The 21,371-nt window shown below is 49.4% G+C and overlaps 1 protein-coding gene across 1 annotated transcript in view; it reads left to right on the forward strand.

Moving 5' to 3' along the window:
• The window catches only part of BTBD16 (BTB domain containing 16), a 68,484-nt gene that overhangs the window by 18,587 nt on the left and 28,526 nt on the right, over nt 1-21,371 (forward strand). Inside the window, exons 10-14 of the mRNA XM_047703201.1 lie at nt 7,075-7,194; nt 17,239-17,330; nt 18,145-18,227; nt 19,944-20,021; nt 21,145-21,243. Coding sequence (XP_047559157.1) covers nt 7,075-7,194; nt 17,239-17,330; nt 18,145-18,227; nt 19,944-20,021; nt 21,145-21,243 — 472 coding nt within the window. The remainder of the gene's footprint in view (nt 1-7,074; nt 7,195-17,238; nt 17,331-18,144; nt 18,228-19,943; nt 20,022-21,144; nt 21,244-21,371) is intronic.

Below are 21,371 nucleotides of genomic sequence, written 5' to 3' on the forward strand. Positions count from 1 at the left end.
GAGCCTAGACCTCCATCAGCTGTTCTCTGGACCACTGCAGGGACCTCTAAGTCAGGGTCTTGTGTCTGCTCTTGACCCCCACTGAGAACGTCTCTAGCCCAAGGGCCTCTGGTGCACGCATCTGTCCCTCTGTCTCAGCAGCCACGAGACATCCATGGGGCCACCTGAGACTCCAGCCCCGCTGAGCACCTGCCACACACAGGTGTGCTCTCCCTCCTGCCCGAAATGCCTGGTTTCTGGCTGGCTCCTTCTGGTCCTTCGAGTCATTCATGGAAACATCCCCAGTGCTTGACCTTTTAGGTTATTTCTAGTGTATTACCAATATAAATACAGTACCGTGGTGATCTCTCCTTCAATGTACGTGTGTCTATCTCAGACTATTTTCCCACATTAAATTTCTAGACGTGCCATTAACGAAGTCAAAAGGACTTTCTGGTTTTGTCACAAGTGAAAAGTATTTTTAAACATAGTCTATTTGAAAATAATTTCAAACTTAAAATAGTAAGAATGGCACAAAGAATATTTATACACCCTTTACCCTGTTTTGTTCAATCTCTTCGATTTGCTCAATTATCTGCATCTGTGCGGAGTTTCGTACCCACGTCTTGCTCCTGAAGCCTCTGGGGGCAGGTTACCTACACCAGCTACAGTTTCTCCTAAATGCTTCCGTGTTTATTTGCTGATAAAAAGAACTTTTTAATGTGACCGCAGTGCAATTATCAACCATACGCGATGCGGCATTGATGTTAATAGCTGATGTCATTGGCCCGGCGCTCTCCTTTAGAACATTCTGGTTTAGGGTGACAGGCTGTATTTACCTGTCAGGATCTTTGGACCTCCTTACAAGGCCATTGCCAAGTTACCAGGATTGTATCCCCTTGGGGTGAACTTCAAAAGCGAGAAGTAAATCCTACTAAACTTTGTAGCCATATGTCAGAGATGAAATGTCTACTCCTGCTCATGGCATAGAAAGCAATCGGATTTCAGAAAACAGATCTGGACAGATTCATTCCACTGTTGGTTTGAATTTACAGAGTGGCTTGCGATGTTCTCACACTTAAGGAGTAATGAGGTTGTTAGAACAGAGTTCTAATGTTGAGGGAGACCGTGCCCCGGGGAATCTGGGCGGCCTCCTGGTGTCATTCTGCCCCACTCCCTGCTGCTTCCCCACGCCCCTCCCCCATGTGCCCTCCCCCACCCTCCAGCAGAGCAAAGGTTACACAAGCATTGAAGAAAAGATAAACATGGCATCCCTTAGACTTTTCCTAACACTGTCCCTCCCTTGGAAAGACTGAGCTGTCGCACCCTGGTAGCATTTAACCAAGAACAGAGAAAAATTGTCTGACCACAGCCAGAGTCTCGGTGATGGAATGGGCCTTACAAAATGTACATGAGGCAGGAAAAGAGGTCAAGTACATACCACGTCAAGCGTCTAGACGCACAAGCTTGGGGAGACATGACTGATGTGGGAACAGGGTCCTGCTCCTCCCGCCCCTCCCCAGGAGCTGTCTACACACACGGTCCAGAGCCATCCCAGCGACAGGGGAAAGGGCCCTGCGTGGCCTCAAGCAAGTCATCAGCCCTTGTGCCTTGGAGGCTTTCAGCTGGCAGCGCCCTGACCTCCTGTTCACGTTCCCCCAGGCAGATTCTCCTCGGTCGCGGGTCGCAGTGGTGTTGTCAGCCCCACCTGCTTTGAAGCTGGAGGGAGGTGGGGAACAGAAGGTGCTGGAAATCGGGGCCTGGCCATACCTGGTGCCGGGTGGGGTCTGAGACATTTACCCAGGCTCGGGCACCTCACCTGGGCACGTTGGTTGGCTGGTGGGTCTGCCATCTTGGACCACAGCTGATTAAGAACAAACCTTTCCAGAGTGGTTGCACCAGCTTGCATTCCCACCAACCGTGTAGGAGGGTCCCCTTTCTCCGCATCCTCGCCAGCATCTGTCATCCCCTGACTTGTTAATTTTAGCCATTCTGACTGGTGTGAGGTGATATCTCACTGTGGTTTTGATTTGTATTTCCCTGATGCCGAGTGATGTGGAGCACTTTTTCATGTGTCTGTCGGCCATTTGGATGTCGTCTTCGCAGAAATGTCTGTTCATGTCCTCTGCCCATTTCTTGATTGGATTATTTGTTCTTTGGGTGTTGAGTTTGATAAGTTCTTTATAGATTTTGGATAATAGCCCTTTATCTGATATGTCATTTGCAAATATCTCCAATTCTGTCAGTTGTCTTTTGGTTTTGTTGACTGTTTCCTTTGCTGTGCAAAAGCTTTTGATCTTGATGAAGTCCCAGTAGTTCATTTTTGCCTTTGCTTCCCTTTCCTTTGGCGATTCACAGACCTGTACCCCTGGGGCTAATAATACAATATATGTTAATTTAAAAAAAAAAAAGAACCTTTAGATGAGTTCACGTTTATTGAGCCCCTTAGGGTAGGTGCCCTGCTCTGTGCACCGTCCCTTTCAAGCCCCACAGCCCTGTGTGACAGGTGCAGTTAGTGTCCCAAGGATAAGAGGGACAATAAAACGTAGGGCTGGCTCAAGCCCAGAGCTCAGGCTCCAAAGTCCAGGCTCCCTCCCTCCACACTACACTGTCTTGTCATTTGTTCCGGAGGCCACGCTGCCCAGCAGCCAAAGCTCAGCTGGGTTGTCCTGGCAAGTCACATGGTCCCAGAGGGGCTGTGTGGAAATGCCAGCACATGAGGGGTCAGGGATGGCCCATCCCCATGGGCCCACTTAGGGTAGACAGCGGCCCGTCCCCCAGCTTCTGGTCATGGTGTGTGGGTCTCTAAGCCTCGTGGGAACAACATCCATCTCAGCAGACACTTCAGCTTCTGGGCCGTTCACCTTCTCGTTCTGAAGCCCCTTTGACCTGGTCTTCCTCTGGGTTTCGTAAACAGCCTTGCGTAAACTACACACCGCTTCCCTGACCTCTGGGGCCTCTGGTGTTTCATTTCTTCGCCTGGGCCTTCGGCTGCCAGTTCACTTTCTCTTCAGAGGTCAGCACTAGGTTACCCTGTTCCGCGAACTCCAATACTATGAAAGCTTCCTTCCAACTTCTGCTTTTCTAGAAGCCAAGCTCCTGGTAGACTTAGAAGTGGAAAACTCCGCCAGCTGTCCAGTTCCTATCTACATGGAAAGCCACCCTACAACCCAGGCTCTGTCCACTTCTCCTGGGCTTCCTGCCCATGACATCATCAGTCCTGAGGGCTCAGGAATTCCCAGGAGAAGTCACCCTTGTCCTCCATGGTGAGCCAGTCCCACAACATCTGGAGCACCATAGGGCATGGCTCTCAAACAGTTTCTTCCTGAAGCTGATGCTTCTCTGGCTAATGGCAACTATTGAGCACTTGTATACAGGACACTTTGAGTGGGTTATTGGCCTAACTCCTACAGCCACGCAGTGAGATGGGTGCTGTTACCTGCGTTTTCATGTGTAGGAAATGAAAGGACTGGCCCAGTTTCCCTGCGTGCAGCATGAGAGTTGGGATTTGAACACAGGTCTGAGTCCTCAAAGCCCCGCTGATCACCAGCCCGGCCCACCGCTGTGCTCTGCATGAGGACTCATTTTTCCCTATTGATAATCAAGATCAATAAGGATATTGATGGTTAGTTTTTATTGTAAAACAATTTTAAAGTAAGGAGGCAACTAGAACACACAATTGGACCTCCCTCCCAAAATGAACAGTGACATTTTGTCGTAAGAAAGAAAACATCACCAACAAAGCAGAAGTCGACCATGCTCCCTTCCCAGCATCCTCTTAGCCTCTCCCCCTCCCCAAGACAATCAGACCATTGTCCCGGGCCTGCATGAACCCAGTCCTGTGATTGTATTCTTACTCCATACGTGCGTGTCTATAAATAATGTGTAATATCGTTTCGTGGGCACCTGGGTGGCTCAGTGGGTTAAAGCCTCTGCCTTTGGCTCAGGTCATGATCTCAGAGTCCTGGGATCGAGCCCCACATCGGGCTCTCTGCTCAGCGGGGACCCTGCTTCCTCCTCTCTCTCTGCCGGCTTCTCCGCTTACTTGTGGTCTCTGTCTGTCAAATAAATAAATAAAATCTTAAAAAAAAAAACAAAACCTTAAACTTCGAATCAATGTTCTCATCGTGACCGTAGTGCTCTCCAGCCTCCTCGTTTCCTGACACAGGAGCTGTGTTCTCTCCGTTGATTCTTACTTATCTAATTAGCATTTTTTTTTTTTAAGATTTTATTTATTTGTCAGAGAGAGAGGAGAGCGAGCGAGCACAGGCAGACAGAATGGCAGGCAGAGGCAGAGGGAGAAGCAGGCTCCCTGCCAAGCAAGGAGCCCCATGTGGGACTCGATCCCAGAACGCTGGGATCATGACCTGAGCCGAAGGCAGCTGCTTAACCAACTGAGCCACCCAGGCGTCCCTCTAATTAGCATTTTCAATTTGAAGTTGTGCAGGCTTCCAGTGAATGGATAGAGAGCAATTTTTCATTCCCTTCCTAATAGCCATTTGTTTTATTTTGCTTTTTTATTTATTCGGGATCCTTGTTCATGCTTTCTTGTTTGCCCTGATACAGCTTTCTTCATAGTCTGTACTCAAAGGGGGGCCCTTATTATTTATGTATAATTTTCTTTAAAAAAAAAAAAAGACAAGCAGTGTCTTGTTAACATTTTTCTCTTGAACAAATACCACTTACCTCCCAATGGCTACTACTGAGCACCTGTAAACACAGGTAGAACAGCCCAGATGTTCACCTGTGCTGGAGGGAAGTTTAGGATCTCTGGGTTCTGTGAGGCCATCAGAGCTCTTGAGTAAATGAAAATATGTTAGAATGTCCTCAGCAGGAACCAGTACTTCAGGGGACTGGAACTTGGCCTAAAGATGGAGGGGCTGGGGCACCTGGGTGGTGCAGTTAAACGTCCAACTCTTGGTTTCAGCTCAGGTCGTGATCTCAAGGTCCTGAGTTAGTGCTGTGTCAGGCTCCACGCTCAGTGCGGAGCCCGCCCTGACACCCCTCCCCCGCCTGGACGCACGCACACACTCTTTTTCTCTCAAATAAATAAATCTTTAAAGACAGAGGACTTTATTTGAACAATTACCCTTCATAATAAAAGTAAAACCAGGCATATCCCATCCTCATCGCAAAAAAAAAAAAAAAAAAAAAAAGTAAAACCAAGACCCTGATTCATGGAGCCCCAGGGACTCCTCCCCTGCTGCTGCTGCTGGCTCCTCTCTGGTGAGGTCCCAAAGAACCTCCGGGTTTGGGGACCTGGGGCTTGGATTCTGTACCAGGCGTCACGCAGCTCCCCAGCCAGAGCTGGTTGGTGGACTGGCGGAGTTCTGTGTGGGCACATCATGTACTAACAGGCTCTGTGACATCCCCCATCCCTTCTCACCCTCATTGCCCAGACAGTGACAAATTTGATCCTGTCTAACCAGCATCAAAGCCCATGCATCTGTAGGTGGCCTGAAAACAAAAGCAAAGAGACATTCTCCTGTGGCCAGAAATAGTGTGAAAGGTGGGTGGGTGACCTTTCCACTTCCTTTAGAGTCACCATTTAGCTTGGGTCCCACCCACCAAGACCACTCAAAGTGGTGGATGCAGAGGCTCTGATAAGTGAGGGAGCCAAACATGCCATCCCTGTGCTCATGGTGAGAAATATCAAGGGTATTAAGACCGACTGGAATGACTTCTTAGATAATCAAGCTGGTGGGAGGCTTTGGAGAAGCTCTCCGGGAGACCTCCTTAGTTTACAGAGTTGACGTTGTAGGGAGTGACACTCCTCCTCACCACTTGTTTCTAGATAAGAAGTCTCATGTCACTGCGGGCAAAGCGTGGGCTCCACAGCCAGGACCCAGCCCTGTCACTTGGGAGTCAGAGGTGCCATTCGTTAGCTCGCTCCTCCGTGCCAGGCCCTGTGCTAATGATCTCTGTGTATGTCATCGGCTCGATAATGTCCACATTCCAACCCGAGGAATATGTTCAGTTGCATGGCAAAGGGGAAGGAAGGTTGCAGAGGGATGACCTTGAGCTGGGGAGGGTGTGCTGGATCGCCCGGGGGGACCCAGTGTAATCACAAGGATCCTTGCACGTGGAAGACCACAGGCAGGAAAGTGAGAACTAGAAAGAGATTGGAAGGTGCTGTGCTACTGGCCTGAGGATGGAGGAAAGGGCCATAAGCTACGGGATGTGGGTAGCCTCTGGAAGCTGGAAAAAGCATGGAAACGGTTCTCCGTAGAGTCCCCAGGAAGAATGCGGTCCACACCTTGATCCTAGCCCAGTGAGCTCCGTTGTGTTCTTCTGAATTCCAGAACCATAAGATCATAAATGTGTGTTGTTTTAAGCCACTTGGTTCATGGTGGTTTGTTAGAGCAGTGACAGGAAACAGCATGCCACTTAAGGAAATCTTAGCACCTGCTGTCACCACTGTCTATGGATACAAGCATCTGCGGGAGGCTCCACGGCCAGCCTGGGGCTGGACTGACCCCTGCCCAGCTCTGCCCCCACAGTCCTGCGAACTCAACTCAGTTACGTTGCCCTCAGTCCCAGCTGGAACTAGGAGGTGATGATGGAGGCATTTATCTCAGTGCAAAACTTAAGAGGGGCTCCAAAAGACCTCAGCTGCTGAGGTAAGTATATTGCGGTGCAGTATTTTAAAATCAAAATTAATGCAAAACCCCACAATGAACGAAATATTAAAATTTTACATAAATATAGGGTCAGTCTGAATTTATCTATATAAGTAAGGAACATACCCCAACTTTGCAGGATTGTCCGGAATTAAATGAAAGAACAGATGAAAACATCTCGGGCACTCCTGTCTCTTTGAAGCCGGCCATTGGTTTGGCACCACAGCCGGTGGGGGGTGGGTTGCTTAGGGTCACATCCCAGCTCCCCCTAAGGATCACCGATGGGTCACTGGGTCCCGTGACCCTGAGAACATGACCTTGAGAACGTCATTTAACATCTCTTTGTCTGAAGTGACCTGCAGACTCAGGGGTGGTGTTTCCTCTTTCCTAAACTCACTCTTAACTTTCTGTTTTTTCTTACAAACGGCCTGAGTTGTTGCTACTCCTTAAATTTCTTCTCTTTCATTTTGGCCAGGTTGTTCACTTTTAACGAGTTTCATCTTCTGAAAACACTACTTTTGTGGGTCTTCTTGCAACTGAACCACAAAATCCAGACGGTTCCAGTGCACGAAACTGTGCTGGCGTTTTTTAAAAGGTAACGTAACCGTGCGGATTGATGAAATGCATATACGCTGGTTTTTACACTCATAATATCCTGGAGCAAAAGCCTCAGGGATACGATTTTTCATAGCATCACCCAGAGTGCACTGAATGCAATTTTCTTTATGGGACTTAAGGTTATCGGGATCCTTGGAGCCCTTGGAGTACTTGAAAATGCGAATATGTAGGTGTTATAACCTGAGATAACCATGTGCTTCTGAACTCTTGTTCTGTCCAATAAAAGACATGATGCACAAAGTACTCCTTTCATTCAGAAAAATATTACCAAACCTTCAAAACATCATGTTTAAAATGTGTCTAAATGAGACCAGGTCATCCTCCTTTATGTTTCATGAGAGCAGATGACATCGTGAATTTCCTAGACAAATGGAAAAGCATTTGAATGCACAAAGCTTTCATAGAATTAGCTCAGTTTCTTATACTCTCTAAACTTATGAATTCTAGAAATTCTAGATCTCAAAAGAGCAGTCAAAAATAGTAATTTCAGCTTAATGGACACCATTTAATTATGTGTTAAGTGCCATAATTCTGATAATGGCACTTTGTATTTGTAATCTCAGTTGGACTCTGGGGCTGGTTTTATTCCCATTTTACAGATGAAGAAACTCAAGGTGGAGATGAACTATCTTGTCAGAGATGACGCAAGTGATGGGGTCTGACTTGAACTCAGGTCTGCGAATCCCAAGGCATTTTGCTGCCCATTCCTAGGATGGCTGATAGGATTCCTCTCTTGCGTCCGCTCCAGCTGGTTCAGTAATAGCTCCCTGCATGCCGGGTTAAGCAAGATTCTGAGGCTGCCTCTAGGTTCAGTGTTTTTGTTAGCTGAGGACTTTACAGTGTGTCCTCCCCTCCCTGGTCTGCTCTCTGCTGTGAGTTTTCTGTTCAATCAAGAGTCCCCTGTTAAGCTGTGGTAGCTTGTGGGCAGCAGGGCAGGGTCGGGAGAGGCTGAAATTGGTGGTTTACTGGCTCCGTTTTGCACCTCTCTAGCCTCAATTGATACTTTGTGAATACACTCACGTCTATCACACAGGCTGGCTGTGGGGTGTGGGGGTCCTGTCGCCAAAGATAGTCCCAGGTGGTCCTCAGGCTCTGCCTGGAGGAAGTCACTGATGGCATCACCGTCACTGTCAGGTTGAGGAGCCTGCCCCCCACCTTGGCAGGAAGGGGGTCTCCAGGCACCATCCAGTGTGTCCCAGGAAGCCCAGAGGCTCCGTTTCTTGTGCACGTATGAGTTTCACAGATAAACACATCTGCCCCATACTCATCAGCGGATTGACCTGTTTAAGCCAAGTTTTTCATTTGCATTGTTCTGACGCATTTAATCCTTTTCTGGAACATCTGTGCACGATGTTAACTACAGAGCTCATTTTTCCTGCCTCATTATTTGGGGAAAGCGGTAGTCAGTGCCAGAATGACATGCACTTTGCTTAGTTTCTATATAATTTGCTTTGAACACAAATGCTTAAACCACCCCCCCCCACTCTTTTAATAGCCCAAAAGACACTTTTTCCTATGAGTCACACGCACCAGGAAAACTTGCTATTTGGCTCCAAGTTAGCACTCATACTGGAAACGGCTTAGAACCAGGAGGTAGGAAATGAGCTGGGATGTGGAAACTGTGTTTTTAATGTGGGAGAAACACTGGGAATGAGGCTCTCAGGTGTGTAGCCCCCTCCGCGGAATTGGGGGTGTGTCCTTGGGTTTCCTGAGCTGGGGTCCCCAGGCTCCTCCCCTCCGTCATTAGCTTTTCCATTTCTCTCGCATCTACACTGGGTTCCATTTTGAGCCCACACCTCCCTTCATGGCACTTCCCGAGCCCCCGATGCCACCTCGTTTCTGGTTAGAAACCACTTGTGAGTTTCCTTTTGGTGTCCATACCTCCTCCTGGCCCCATGTTCTCAGACACAGCGCAGGAGGGAATCCCAGGGGCCTGCCTTCCCTCCAGCTCCCCTCCAGCAAGCTCTGTGCCCCCAGGGAGGAGAGACGAACCATCTGGGCCTCAGTGCCCTTTCACTGTAGTCATCCGGGCCCACCCCTGATCTTGAGGACCATGTGCCCATTTTTAGGATTATAGGTGGTTCTCCTCCCATCCCAGGTCTCCTGCCCCAGAACAGGGGCACCTTTAAGGTGCTCCCTCATCAATGGCCTCCACCTCCCAAATGCATGTGCCCGGGGACCCCAGTCTCCTGAACCTCGGTTATCTCCTGAACTCGCTGCTCCTGCTTCCCTGACCCCAGGCTGCTCTGCCCACTCTGCCACTCTGTGCATGGCGGGGCCTCTCTGGAGAGCCTCTGTGACCAGTTCCCTTATGACCACATGGTGGTACATACGTCCTGACCCCCAGGAGCATCATGAGCAGCTTGAAGGAAGGGGGTGTGGGCCTTCATCTCAGCCCTCGCTTCCCGGCCCCGTGCTATGCACGGAAGGGCTTACTGAGTGATGAGTTCCCATCCATCGTTTTCACGTAGCTTGGTTCCCCTCACAGAAGTGGGTCTTCATAGGCTGAAGTAAAATTCAGAGAATGCCTTGTCTGTAGCAACTAGGAGTAATGGAGCTCAGAGGCAGGTGACTCGTGGCAGGTGCCCATTTGGTGTTCTGGACAAGGAAGGGTTCCAAGGCTTTCTCTAGACTCAGGGAGAAATTACGTCTTGGTGGATTAGCGATGTCTACCCCAGACACGGCAGCGAGCGGTGGTGGTTCCCTTGCTCTGTATTGGCCAACCCCGTCCTGGCCAGCCCCATCCCTGGGGCTGACCCGTAGCAAGGCAGGGCCTCGGGGCGGCTGGCCCAATGGGGCTGGTGGCCTGAAGGCTCAGGCAGTGAGAAGGCATCTCTGCTCATAGACCTGGGCCAGAGCCGGGTCACCAGGGGAACTAAACTACACAGTTCAATGAGGCCAAGGGGGACAGCTAGCCATGCTTCTGTGGCCGCCAACAGGGTTGTGCCATGGGGCATTAAAAGATGAGACAGCTGCCTCTGGGAGACAATGTGTAGGCTTAGGAATGAGAATCAAGGAAGCTGACCCTTTGGCCCAGTTTTTAAAGTTACTACTATTGGTGACGTAATGTAAATGGCTGAGTGATTTATTAAGGAGTCTCCCAGTGCTCAGAGTGGACATTTTGAGGCCATCACCAGATGGGGACTTCCCCAAAGGGACTGTACTTTGATAACGTGTGGCAGTGGGCCAAGCCGCCTGAATCTGAGCTGGGGAAGGGGGGTCCTATGAGCCCCGGGGACAAGCCACACTGCCGCGCTGGATGTGGTCTTGGCTAGCCCAACATCCACATCGGGAGGGCTTGGGGCAGTGATTGTGTAAAAATAGACCAGATGCCCCTTTTCTGATCTCTCTTAGCAATGTCCAGAAAACAAGCCATGAGAGAAGGTATTTGAATAATGCCTGCAAATAAAGACACAGGTCCAAGCCTTTCTTATTCTCCTATTTTCTTTTATTCATTGATTTTTTTCAATGTTTTATGCATTCAACACATAGTTACTGAACACGCACTCTATGCCAGGGACACTGATGGAAAGGGGAAAGGGAAGTTTCTCTGCCTAGCTAGATGTGTATGAACATCTTCCAACTTATTTTCATTGCTAAGTATAATATTATAGGAAGGGAACACTCACACACACTCGCACACACACACACACACACATGCACGCATGCTCCCCTCAGCACCCACAGTCTCTTTTCTGGCAATGGTTAATTTAGAAAAACAAATAGACTGGCCAGAATTAAATTTAACATTTCCTTGTAGGAAAACAAAAAATGTAAGCAAAGCTGTTGCCTCTGTCCACAGAGGAAAAGTCATCTTTTCTTTCCAGTTAGCAGTCTGAGGACATCCAGGAGAGCTGGAAAGTCTCCTCAGTTGGAGTAAAGCCAGAGGCAGGCAAACTTTGCACTTTTTTAAAAAGCACATTTTTCATCAAAGTATAAAATACATACTGAAAAGTGTGTGAACCCAAAGTGGATTTCCAGAAAGTGTGAGCAGCACCCAGCCCCACAGACAGATGTGGCCAGCCACCTGGAGTGTCTTATCTTTGTCCCCACCTTTCCCAGAAAAAGGCAAACAACATCCTGGCTTCCTTTCCTTTCAAGATGTCTTGGCTGCTTTTGAACTTTGTATAAATAGAACCTGACAGTACACACTTTTAATGTCTGCCCTTTCACTTCCCGGAGCATCTGTAAACTCCATCCAGGGACAGATGGCCGGGGAAGGCAAGAGGCGGGCTCAGGATCCATCAGCAACATGGTGGTGGGGTAGGAGCTGACCTGGGATCCCCTGAACTTCTTTTATTTTGAGATTCTCTGCTTTGAGGGAAAGTCATGGATTGACCTGTAATTCTAATCCTTAACGGACTGATGGATCACGAATTGGGTCCCTCTCTGACACAAGGATGGGTTCCAGCGGTGGGCTTACAACCTCTCCAGGAGGAGGTCATTGACAGCCACCAGCAAAGCCAATTTCCACGTGATCTCAACTCCTAGATTTCTATGAGCTCTGCAGCTGAGTCTCTCCTCCTTCCTTGGCGCTATCCCAGTCTGACCCAAGGACTCCTCCAGGAAGCCCTCCCAGATTTCACCTGCTCACCGGACAGATTCCTCCCTTGAGCTTCTCTTTGCAGAGAGAACAAGAGCACGTGCTGACCGTGTGAGTGGGCACTGGCCTGATAAAGCCAACGCTATGCTCCCCTTATGTCCTGTGAGGGGAGCCTTGGCATAGAGCCACTCCGTGGCCCCCCACATCTCTGACACCTGAGCCCACTGATGTTTCCAAGGACACGCTTTGTGATGCTATGTGACAGGAAAGCCATCAGCCATGTGTCTATTGTGATTAAAGAGTCATCATGAAACTGGGCACCCCTGGTGTGACAACTCTGATCTCTTAACCAGAACATTCATTTTGAAACATCCCATGAGTCACGGCCATGAGAGCTATCGGATGGTTCTGTCTCAGATAACCAAGCCCTGTGCAGGGAGGTGGATATATCTGGGGGCAACAGGGTTTCTCATCGTTGGACTTTGGTGTTTCTTGCCCTTTTTTATTTCTTCTCTTGCTCTGACCACGCTGCCCCTGCTCCCCTAGAGTTTGGCTCTCTGGATGCTGAAGCTCCTTTGTTTTCAAAGTCTCTAAATATCATTGATCCCTATGCCTTGCTAAGTTTTCACTTCCCTCCTGTGGCTTCTTGGCTTTCCACCCAAACCGGGTAGCCCCAGTGCATCGTCTTTGGCAAGATTAGAGATGTGGCAGGGGTCTCAGGGGTGAGAAGTGTCTGACTCAAGAGTTCTTACAAAGGGCAGAGCAAATGACCATTATTTCTGGACTCACTTCTGCCTTGGGGCAAAGGTCAGTGTTAGGGTCCATAATCAAAGGATCGAGACTGATACAAAGCGAAGGTCAAGCAAAGCTTTATTTCGCGCCAAGCATCGAGAATCAAACTTGCAAAGAGGCGACCCCTCCCAGCCTCACAGACGTACTTTTATAGAGGCCCTTTAGCCGGGCTATCCACAGGTAGCCAATGAGATTGCAATACACAGAGAACTCTGCACAGTCATGCTAAGTCTGCCACACACAGAAAAAAACTGCTAGGTAACACACAGGTGGCCAATTGAATTTCAATTTACCCTAGTAGATATATGCGTGCCCCACTGATTGGCTGTCTCCACCTGGCCTGACCCGCCCTTGTATCTAGGCTTTGCAAGTAAGTTCCTCTGGGAGGGGCAGGGTCAATCTAAGTTTACTGCATAGGGTCAATCTAAGTTCACTACATAAACACAAAATGACTCCCTCTGGCCAACCAGGCCCTTACAGTCAGGACCGACTTCATTGTCAAGATGACGTGGAACAGGGTCTCAATGAATGTCTGCCAGGACTTGGCCTGGCAGATAAGCTGGCAACGGCAGCAGGTGGGACTCCCATGAGCACAGGAAAATCAGCACGTAATAGCCTCGTCTGCGTGCACCCGTGTGCGCGTGTGCGCGCTGGGGACGGGGACAGCTGGCCCTCCTCGAGGAGACTCTGTGGGCGAGTGGAGGGAAGGGATGGGAGGATGGAAGCTGCCAGGTCGGTGGGACCAATTCCTCATCCAATTCATTCACTCAACATACTGCAAGCCCACGGAGCGCCCGGCCCTGCAGGAACACCGAGAGGAGGAGAGCAAAAACAGACACCAAGCCCCGTCCTTGTGGCATTTCCCACCTCAGAAGCAGACCCAGACCATATATTCAGTAAAGAAGATGTACATTAGCAGATGGCAGCTCGGGGGCTGGCTCCCGCCCCTGCTATGAACTGGCTGGGAGACTTCGGGCGAGGACCTGACCTTCCTGCATGGACATTAGCATATCGGGACAGAGGCAAGTTCATTGGGCAGGGGTGTCTACTAGGCGATGGCGGTGGTGGCAGCAGTCAGAATCATTTGCATGTACTGGGCTGTGGGGTTGGGAGCCAAGAGGACCGGGTCCTGGCTCCCGGCTGGCTGAAAGTGGCCAGTTCTATACCGAGTTCCATTTTGAAAAAAGCCGTGTTCCTTTCTCATTGTGAGTTATTGCCCCAAAGTGTGTAACTTTTTTCTTCAAACTTCACCTTAAAATGTAAACTATTACTTCATGGATTGCTCATAGAAATGGAGTGATATTTTAACCCTCATTCTTTTTTATTATGGTAATACATGCAGAACATAAAATTGACCATTTTAACTATTTTGGGGTGTTCAGTGGCAATAAATAAACACATTCACACTATTGTGCGACCATCACCTCCTTCCATCTCCAGAATGTTTTTATCTTTCCAAACGGAAGCCCTATGTCCATTCAACAGTAACAGCTAGCCAGCCCCCTGCCCCAGCGAACCCACCACTCCGCTTCTGTCTCTGTGAATCCCACTACCCTGGGGACCTCGCCTACGTGGAATGGCAGTGTTCATTCTTTTGTGTTGGGCTTATTTCTCCTAGCATAAAGTCCCCGAGGCTTGTCCGTGGAGTACCATGGGTCAGAATTCCGAAGGGTATATTTTAAGGCTACAATGAAGCCCTGGGGTACTGGGGCTCTGAGTCAGATGCTCACAGGAAGGGCAAATGACCAACATATGACAGGATGGGGGAAGTGAGGAGGCTGTGGCGAAGGGCAGCTCTAAAATGACAACCTGTGACAGTCAGAGGGGCACTTGTCCCGGGCACTGCCTTTCAGGAAGTCTGTGGGGGATTTGTCCCCGGGGCCCTTGAAAGCAGGACCCAGAGCCAACCTGGGTGTGTCTTTCAGTCTCAAGGCCTAGGAACTGTCCTCCCCGAAGGGGTCATGACCCAAGGGTTTCTTGAAGAACTTGAGGAGGCAGACACCATGGCCTGAAGTTTGCCCCAGAAAAGTCGGTGCTAAACCCAGAGAGATCTTGGCACAGACATGGCACCGAGTGCCAGGGGGCCCACGCCAGCACTCGATCTCACCAGCAGAGCCACGCAAAGAAGCCCCCGACTTAGTGTCAGCATTTTCTCACTTTGTTTGAAGTGGGGTGAATGCGCTCATGGTTGAGCCCAAGACAGTCGAAGCCTCTGTCTCCGGACAGCTGAAAGGAGCCAGGAGAGGGGGGAAATGCCCCAGGCTGTCCTCAGGAGGCCTCAGAGAGTCCTGGCTTTGTGACAGTGGACCTCGCTGGGCTCCAGGGGCGGGGCTCTACTGACTCGTTCAAGGTGTTGGACCACAGTCCCCTGATGCTCGTGCTTTCTGATTTTAGAAGATCAGCAGAGGCCACTACTTTCTTCCTTGGAGGTGGCCCCGGGCTTGGGCCATTTACAGGGTGGCAGTGATCACAAAGTCCACGCACTTAGCCAGCTTGACTCTAAGTCCCTTTCCCAGGGACAAGAGGACAGTGGTGGTGGTCACAAGATGGGGAGTCCTCGCTGGTGTACTGTGCCCAGCACCATCACCCATGGCTGTTGTCCCCACAGGACAGAGAAAGGGATTCGAGCTCAGGGAGGCTCAGTCCTGTGACTGATGGCCAGCTGGCTTGGGACTGGCACCTCGCCAAAGCATGGCTGGACAACGGATGAGCAGACTCATGACCTTGCAAGTTGGCCGCCACCAATGCCCCGTCCCTGTGACCCAAAGGGATCTTAAAGTCCAATCACGTATCTCAACAGAGCTCTTCCCTGAATCCTCGGAGAGAGGTGGTCTGTCCGGAGAGCTCTTGGCTGATGGGCTCTGAGGTCTGAGCACCTGCCCCAGGGAGACTCAGGGGTCTCGGCTTCCTTCCCACAAAGCTGCAGAGTTGGTGCCTGGGGGCTTCCAAGTCACTGAAGTGCTGTCCTCTTACTGTCCTTTCCCTTTTGGGCTGAAACTGTCTTTAACCCACAGCTCCAGCAGGTTCTCACTCTAGGGGCAGTGCCGGGCTGTGGGAACCCTTGCCAAGGGTGCAGGCTCATTCCCCAGAGCACTCAGCTTGACAGGGAACGAGAGGGACTGTGCCAGCCCAGCCCCTTCTTCCCTCCTTGGCACCTGCACCCCATGTTATAGCACGGAGTTCGTTCCTTGGTTAAATGGTGAGAGAGAGGCAATCGAGTGTTATTTGTCTGGCTAAGATACTGTGTTCTTGGGCCCTGGTATGGCCCACACTAGCCCAGCTCCACCTGCCCTAGGGAATGGAGGGCTGGTTCCGGGATCACTAGCACTGCGTTCCTATAAGTATCAGCCATCCTTTACACATGCCTGACCTGTCCGCTCCTGGAGACTGGCACCCAGCAGATTCTAATTAATAATCATTGGATTGAATCAACTCATTTGTTGCTGTGCCCCTCTCTCCTTCCACAATGCCTCAGCATCCTTACACTCTCTCCTGGGACCACTCACTTGGAGAGTCCCAAGAATTCCCATTTGAAAGCAAATGGTCCTCGGCAGGCTGGCAGGCACCCCCAGCAGAGGCAGGACACGGGCCAATGGTGCGTTCAGTCTGGCTGAGACAGGGTGCGATTTGGACATCCCTTTTGATTCATGGAAAAATAATCTACAAGAGCCCTTGGCTGGTGTCATACGGATTTGCCTTGAAGGAATGACTTTGCATTTCCAAAGGGACTTGGAAAAATTACCCCCGTGGTCTCCATTGGTGAAAAGTGACCCTTTCACGAAACGAGTTGTTTCAAAACAAGAGTGGTGGGTGTGTGTCTACGTGTATGCGTGTTCTCAAAGGGAATCTGATCTCAACCCAGCCCTGACCTCAGCCACGTGTGGAAATTAACTGGAGTTTAATATGGGCAGTAACCGCTGAAGGTCTGATTGGGAAACAGCTACTAGAACTCGTTACCCACATTCCTTCTTTTTAATCCTTCCAGAAAATACTTTTTAAAAATTTTATTTATTTACTTATTTGACTGAGAGACAGAGAGAGAGAGGGAACACAAATAGGGAGAGTGGGAAAGGGAGAAGCAGGTTTCCCATTGAGCAAGGGATCCAATGTGAGGCTGGATCCCAGGACCCTGGGATCATGATCTGAGCCAAAGGCAGACGCTTAATGACTGAGCCACCCAGGTGCCCGAGCAAGCACTTTTAAAGGGTCTACATTGGCCACTATTGAAATGGCAGCCTGTGTAGAGGAGGAACCTGAAGTCCCAGGTTCAAGTCCTCACTGAGTCTTTGTTTTTCATCTGTGAAATGGAGCCGAAGACACGTGCCCTCTCTGGCCCACAAAAGGTTTGTGAGACCCAAGTGAGAAAATGTATCTCAAAATCCTCTATACAGTAACTCGTTACTGTCAGTCACTTCCTGGGTATGCTCTGTGCACCTGCTAGGGGCGTGGCTCGGTGGGGGATGGCAAGGGGACTAGAACCAGTGCCTCATTACAACCTCTGGGGTCAGCCCTCGCCCAGGCTGCCTCAGCTGCCCTCTGCTTCCACACCCCTCACCCATCCAGAGAGAACCAAGCCCCATCTACTCCTGGCTGGTGAAACCACCAGTCTCTTTGACGTGACTTCCACTCCCCCTCACCAGTTCCAGAAAGCAGTCTGATGACAGTCTCTTGTTCCCCTCTGCTAAGCTTCCCCAAGAAGCATTCCTTTCTGGATCAGGACGCAGGACAGAGCTTGGTGCCCCTCTTCCTTTGCCTTCGCCTGCATGGCATCATCAAAGGTAAGCCTCCTGGGAAGCTGCTGGGGACTCGCCCCACCCCTCAGCCACTCCTGGGAAAGACCCAGTAGGCATTGTTGAAGGAATAGGCTGAGCGATGGCATTGTCACTTTCAAGCTGTGTGACTTTGGGAAAGTAACGTACCTTTCTGGTCTCAGTGTCCTTGTCTGTAAAGTGGGGGATAGTCAGAGCTTCCATGAAATATGATAGTGGGTGAAGGGCCGTATGGATTGCTAAAGCGTGTGTGGCTGCCAAGGGCTGCGTGAGTGTCCTCTAGCCATGTGTGCCGCCTCTTAGAGTAGCATCCCCTCCAGGTCAAGCAGCTGGGGGGAAGCCTGTGAGTCTGTGCTCCATGCTTGGCTTTCTCAGCCTCTTGTGCTGGGCCTGGCAGAGGCCTCTCTGACTTGGAAAGAGGCAGAAGCTAGTAGGGAATGTGTTTGGGGCTGCCCAGGTGGCCCCCGGGAGAACTTTGCGAATGAAAGGACATTATCTAGATATGATGGATAACTCTAAAACCCAGGGATAGTTGGTGGACCCCAGCTAGTTCTGTCCAAGTTGCTTCTAGACACCCCAAAGACACCCAACGATCAGACCCCATCCTGCCCTACTAGGGCAGGATTTTGGCCAGGGGGCTGTGAACACTGGGGGAAAATGCTCGGTGCCATCCCATTTGGGCTCCACGCACCTTATGATCTCCGGGACCCTGGTTAGACCCTCCAGTCTTCAACCCTCAACTTCCTTCTTTCTCCATAAATTAGACTTCTGCCAGTCTGTGATGAATATACTATAAAAATGCTCTCTTTGTGTTTCTTCCAAGGCAAAAATCTGGAGGAGTTAAGGCACATTAATTTCTTCCCGGAGTCCTGGTTGATCCGAGTTACAGCCAACCATTACCACGCAGTGAGTTTCCAGCTCAGCAAGGAAATAATTATTGAAATTTATTGCTTTTCTGACTTGGCTTTTTCTGGAGATGTGTTTTGCATCTGAAACCCCTGGGCTATTGAGGTCCAGATGGTTTTTGCTCCTCCTCTGGGGCAGTGGGTAAAGCCAAGCCTGGCAGGCTAGAGGGGGAGGGGACCCCAGGCTCTGAACCCAGGCACCCCGTGCATGCGCGCTATTGACCCAGAGCATGAGATGGGGTCCGGGAACGCTGGCTCTATGGCCCTCTGGACCAAACTTCCGAGACACGCATGTAACATGTGCTTGCTATTGGGAATTTTTTAAATGCAGAGAAATTGAAAGAAAAGACATATCCTCAGACCCATCGCCCAGAGACAGCGCCTGCTAAGATCTCATTGTGTTTATTGACTGTAAACTCTTCCACCAAGAACATTGGCTCTAAACAATGCTACTTTGCCTTTCCTTTAGAGTGGAAAATTTGTGGTGTTCCTAATTGTTAACTACTATAAATGACTGTATGAGAAACGTATTTGCACATGATAGTTTATTTTACCATACTTAGAATTGTTTCTTTTTTCATTATTATTATAAAAGATTATATTTATTAGAGAGAGTGACAGCAAGAGAGGGGAATACAAGCAGGGGGAGGGGGAGAGGGAAAGCAGGTTTCCTGCTTGAGGAGGGAGTCCAATGCAGGCTTGATCCTAGGACCCTGGGATCGTGACCTGAGCCACCAAGGCACCCCAGAATTATTTTCTTACAGGCGATCTTAAGAATAGAAAATACTGGCCCAAAAAGGAACATTCATTTTTGTTCTTGATACATATTAAACATTTAGGACCAAATTACTCTTTCTCCAGGAATGAATGAGCTTACTTCCCTTTGTACATGATCAGCAATGGGGGCATTTTTATTTTGGATCACTTTTGTTAATTGAGAAGTGAACAATGAAATCTCGTTTTTCTCTATGCATTTCTTTTATTACTAGTAAATATGAATATTTTTTTCTATGTGGCATGTCCCCCTTTGTGAATTGTCCACGCAAACTGTTGTATTTCTTGTGTTTCTAATCATGCATTTTTAGGGATGAAGTAGGGCAGTGTTTGAGTTCTGAGGATTTATGAGTCACTGGTTAAAACTCAATTCAGCCCAACAAACACCTATTGTCATGTGCAAACCACAGTGCCCAGTGCCCCAGCACAGCAGATAATTACTCCATGGAACCGAGCGTCTCTGGACATAACTCAGATCTAGGCTCTAACAGCAGAGTTGAGGCGGGAGACTGTCCCTGGGGCTGGACACCTCAGGAAGTCCCCCCTGCATCCCACCCTTTCTGTTCTTCTGACCCAGCCCACCTCCTTCCTTTTGCCCTCTGCTGCCAGTGTCATGCATGCTGCCATGCGGGATCATGCTTTTGACTTTATGGCCACCATCATCCTCTACAAGTGATCAGGCTATTTATGTACACATTTTATTTCCCCGGGGAGACTGCTCAGGCATGTTTCCCATTCTCATCTTGGCATCTTCTCAAAGCATTGAGACAGGACCTGGCACATGGTAGGCTTCAACAAATCCTGCAGCCTGGCTGGGTGGCCAAGTGTGGGATCCAGAGACAGAACTCTTTTTCAAGCATGGTCGGTGTTGTGGGGTCAGCGAACCAACGTGCAGATGGTGAGAGGCGCTGGTGTCCAGGTAGCTCGTGGGCTTCTCTTTCAGCTGGAGAATGGAGGTGACATGGTCCACGTGAAAGATCTCGCCACCCAGGCTATGAGATTCGGGCTGCTCTTTAATCAGGTACAGACCACTGGGCCCAAGCGAGGGGAAAGACTGTCCCCTTCCACACTTGGTTAAGAACTTCTGTATAATCGCTTCTTCCCTCCCTTAGCAAGACCAGGACAGAAAAGGAAATTGTCGTGTCTCCTCCTACATGTTCACCACACCCTAGGAAATGAAATTCACAAGTCAGGAGCCTGGGACAGGCCATTCATTGACATGGTGTGCACATCCAGAATTTCTCCTTGAGGGGGACCAAACTATCCTAGTTTTCCAGGGATGGAGGAGTTTCCCTGGGATGCAGAACTTTCTGTTCTAAAACCAGGAAAAGCTTGGACAAACTGGGATGAATTGGTCATTCTCTTCTCCACAAACATCAAGACTTGCCAATGGCTCAATGAGAAATTCCACTCCAAGCCGTGTTTATAGTTGCAAGGGGGAACCTATTCTGGGTGGATATTTTGATGGGTCCCTCCCCCACATCCAAGCATCAGGGGTTAGGGAGCTTGGCTGCAAGGCATCTGGGTGCTCAGTCCCTAAGGGAGTATGCAAGGCCAGGGACTGCATTCTATCTTGGGCTACCTGGGATAGGCACGGTTCTCCAAGAAATTGCTGCTCTCTGATTTTCTAAAGCCTCCCCAGTAGTGATCTCAAAAGGTTTTGTGTTCCAGGGACTTGAGGCTCTGAATCTATCATCAGAAACTCCCTCTGGGTCAGCACTGGATGGGCTGGGTCTCCCCCCTTGCTTGCAGAGACCTGCCTAAGTAGACAGACTGCCGACCTCAGGGGTCAGGACACCTCACGATACCATGAGTATGGAGTGTCTTTTAGGCCCATTAAATTGGAGCAGATGCTTTATTCCAAAGGTCTGCAAGCCCCTGAACATCTAAGAACATGCCTAATGCATTCTTCACCCCACTAGAGGACACACATAGTAATTAATATGTCACTGAGTGCTAACCCAAGGGATTTGTGAAGTCACTACAATTTGGCTCTTCCTAGGCTAAAATTGCTGTTGTGTTTTAAACCAGCAGTCAAATTAGTCATTTTTGTTTTAGCTAGAATTTTTTTACTGTGTCCTCATGCCATTGAACACTGAAGAGTTCTTCCCCGCTCCTCTTGTTGTTTATCCTTCCCAATTTAGGAGTATACAACTCATTCAGAAATGATTGCCGTATATGGATTCTTCTTTGAGATAAAGGGAATCAAACATGATACTACCTCTTATAGTTTTTACATGCAGGTAAGAAGGACAGAGCCCAGAAAAGGTGTGTCTCTGAAACGGTCTTTTAGATTCATATTAAATCATTATTCAATTCATACTAAATCAATAATAATTGATTATCACTCATTAATAATGACCATGGAATG

Source organism: Lutra lutra, chromosome 14 (assembly GCF_902655055.1).
Source record: "Lutra lutra chromosome 14, mLutLut1.2, whole genome shotgun sequence".
Classification (NCBI taxonomy): Eukaryota; Metazoa; Chordata; class Mammalia; order Carnivora; family Mustelidae; genus Lutra; species Lutra lutra.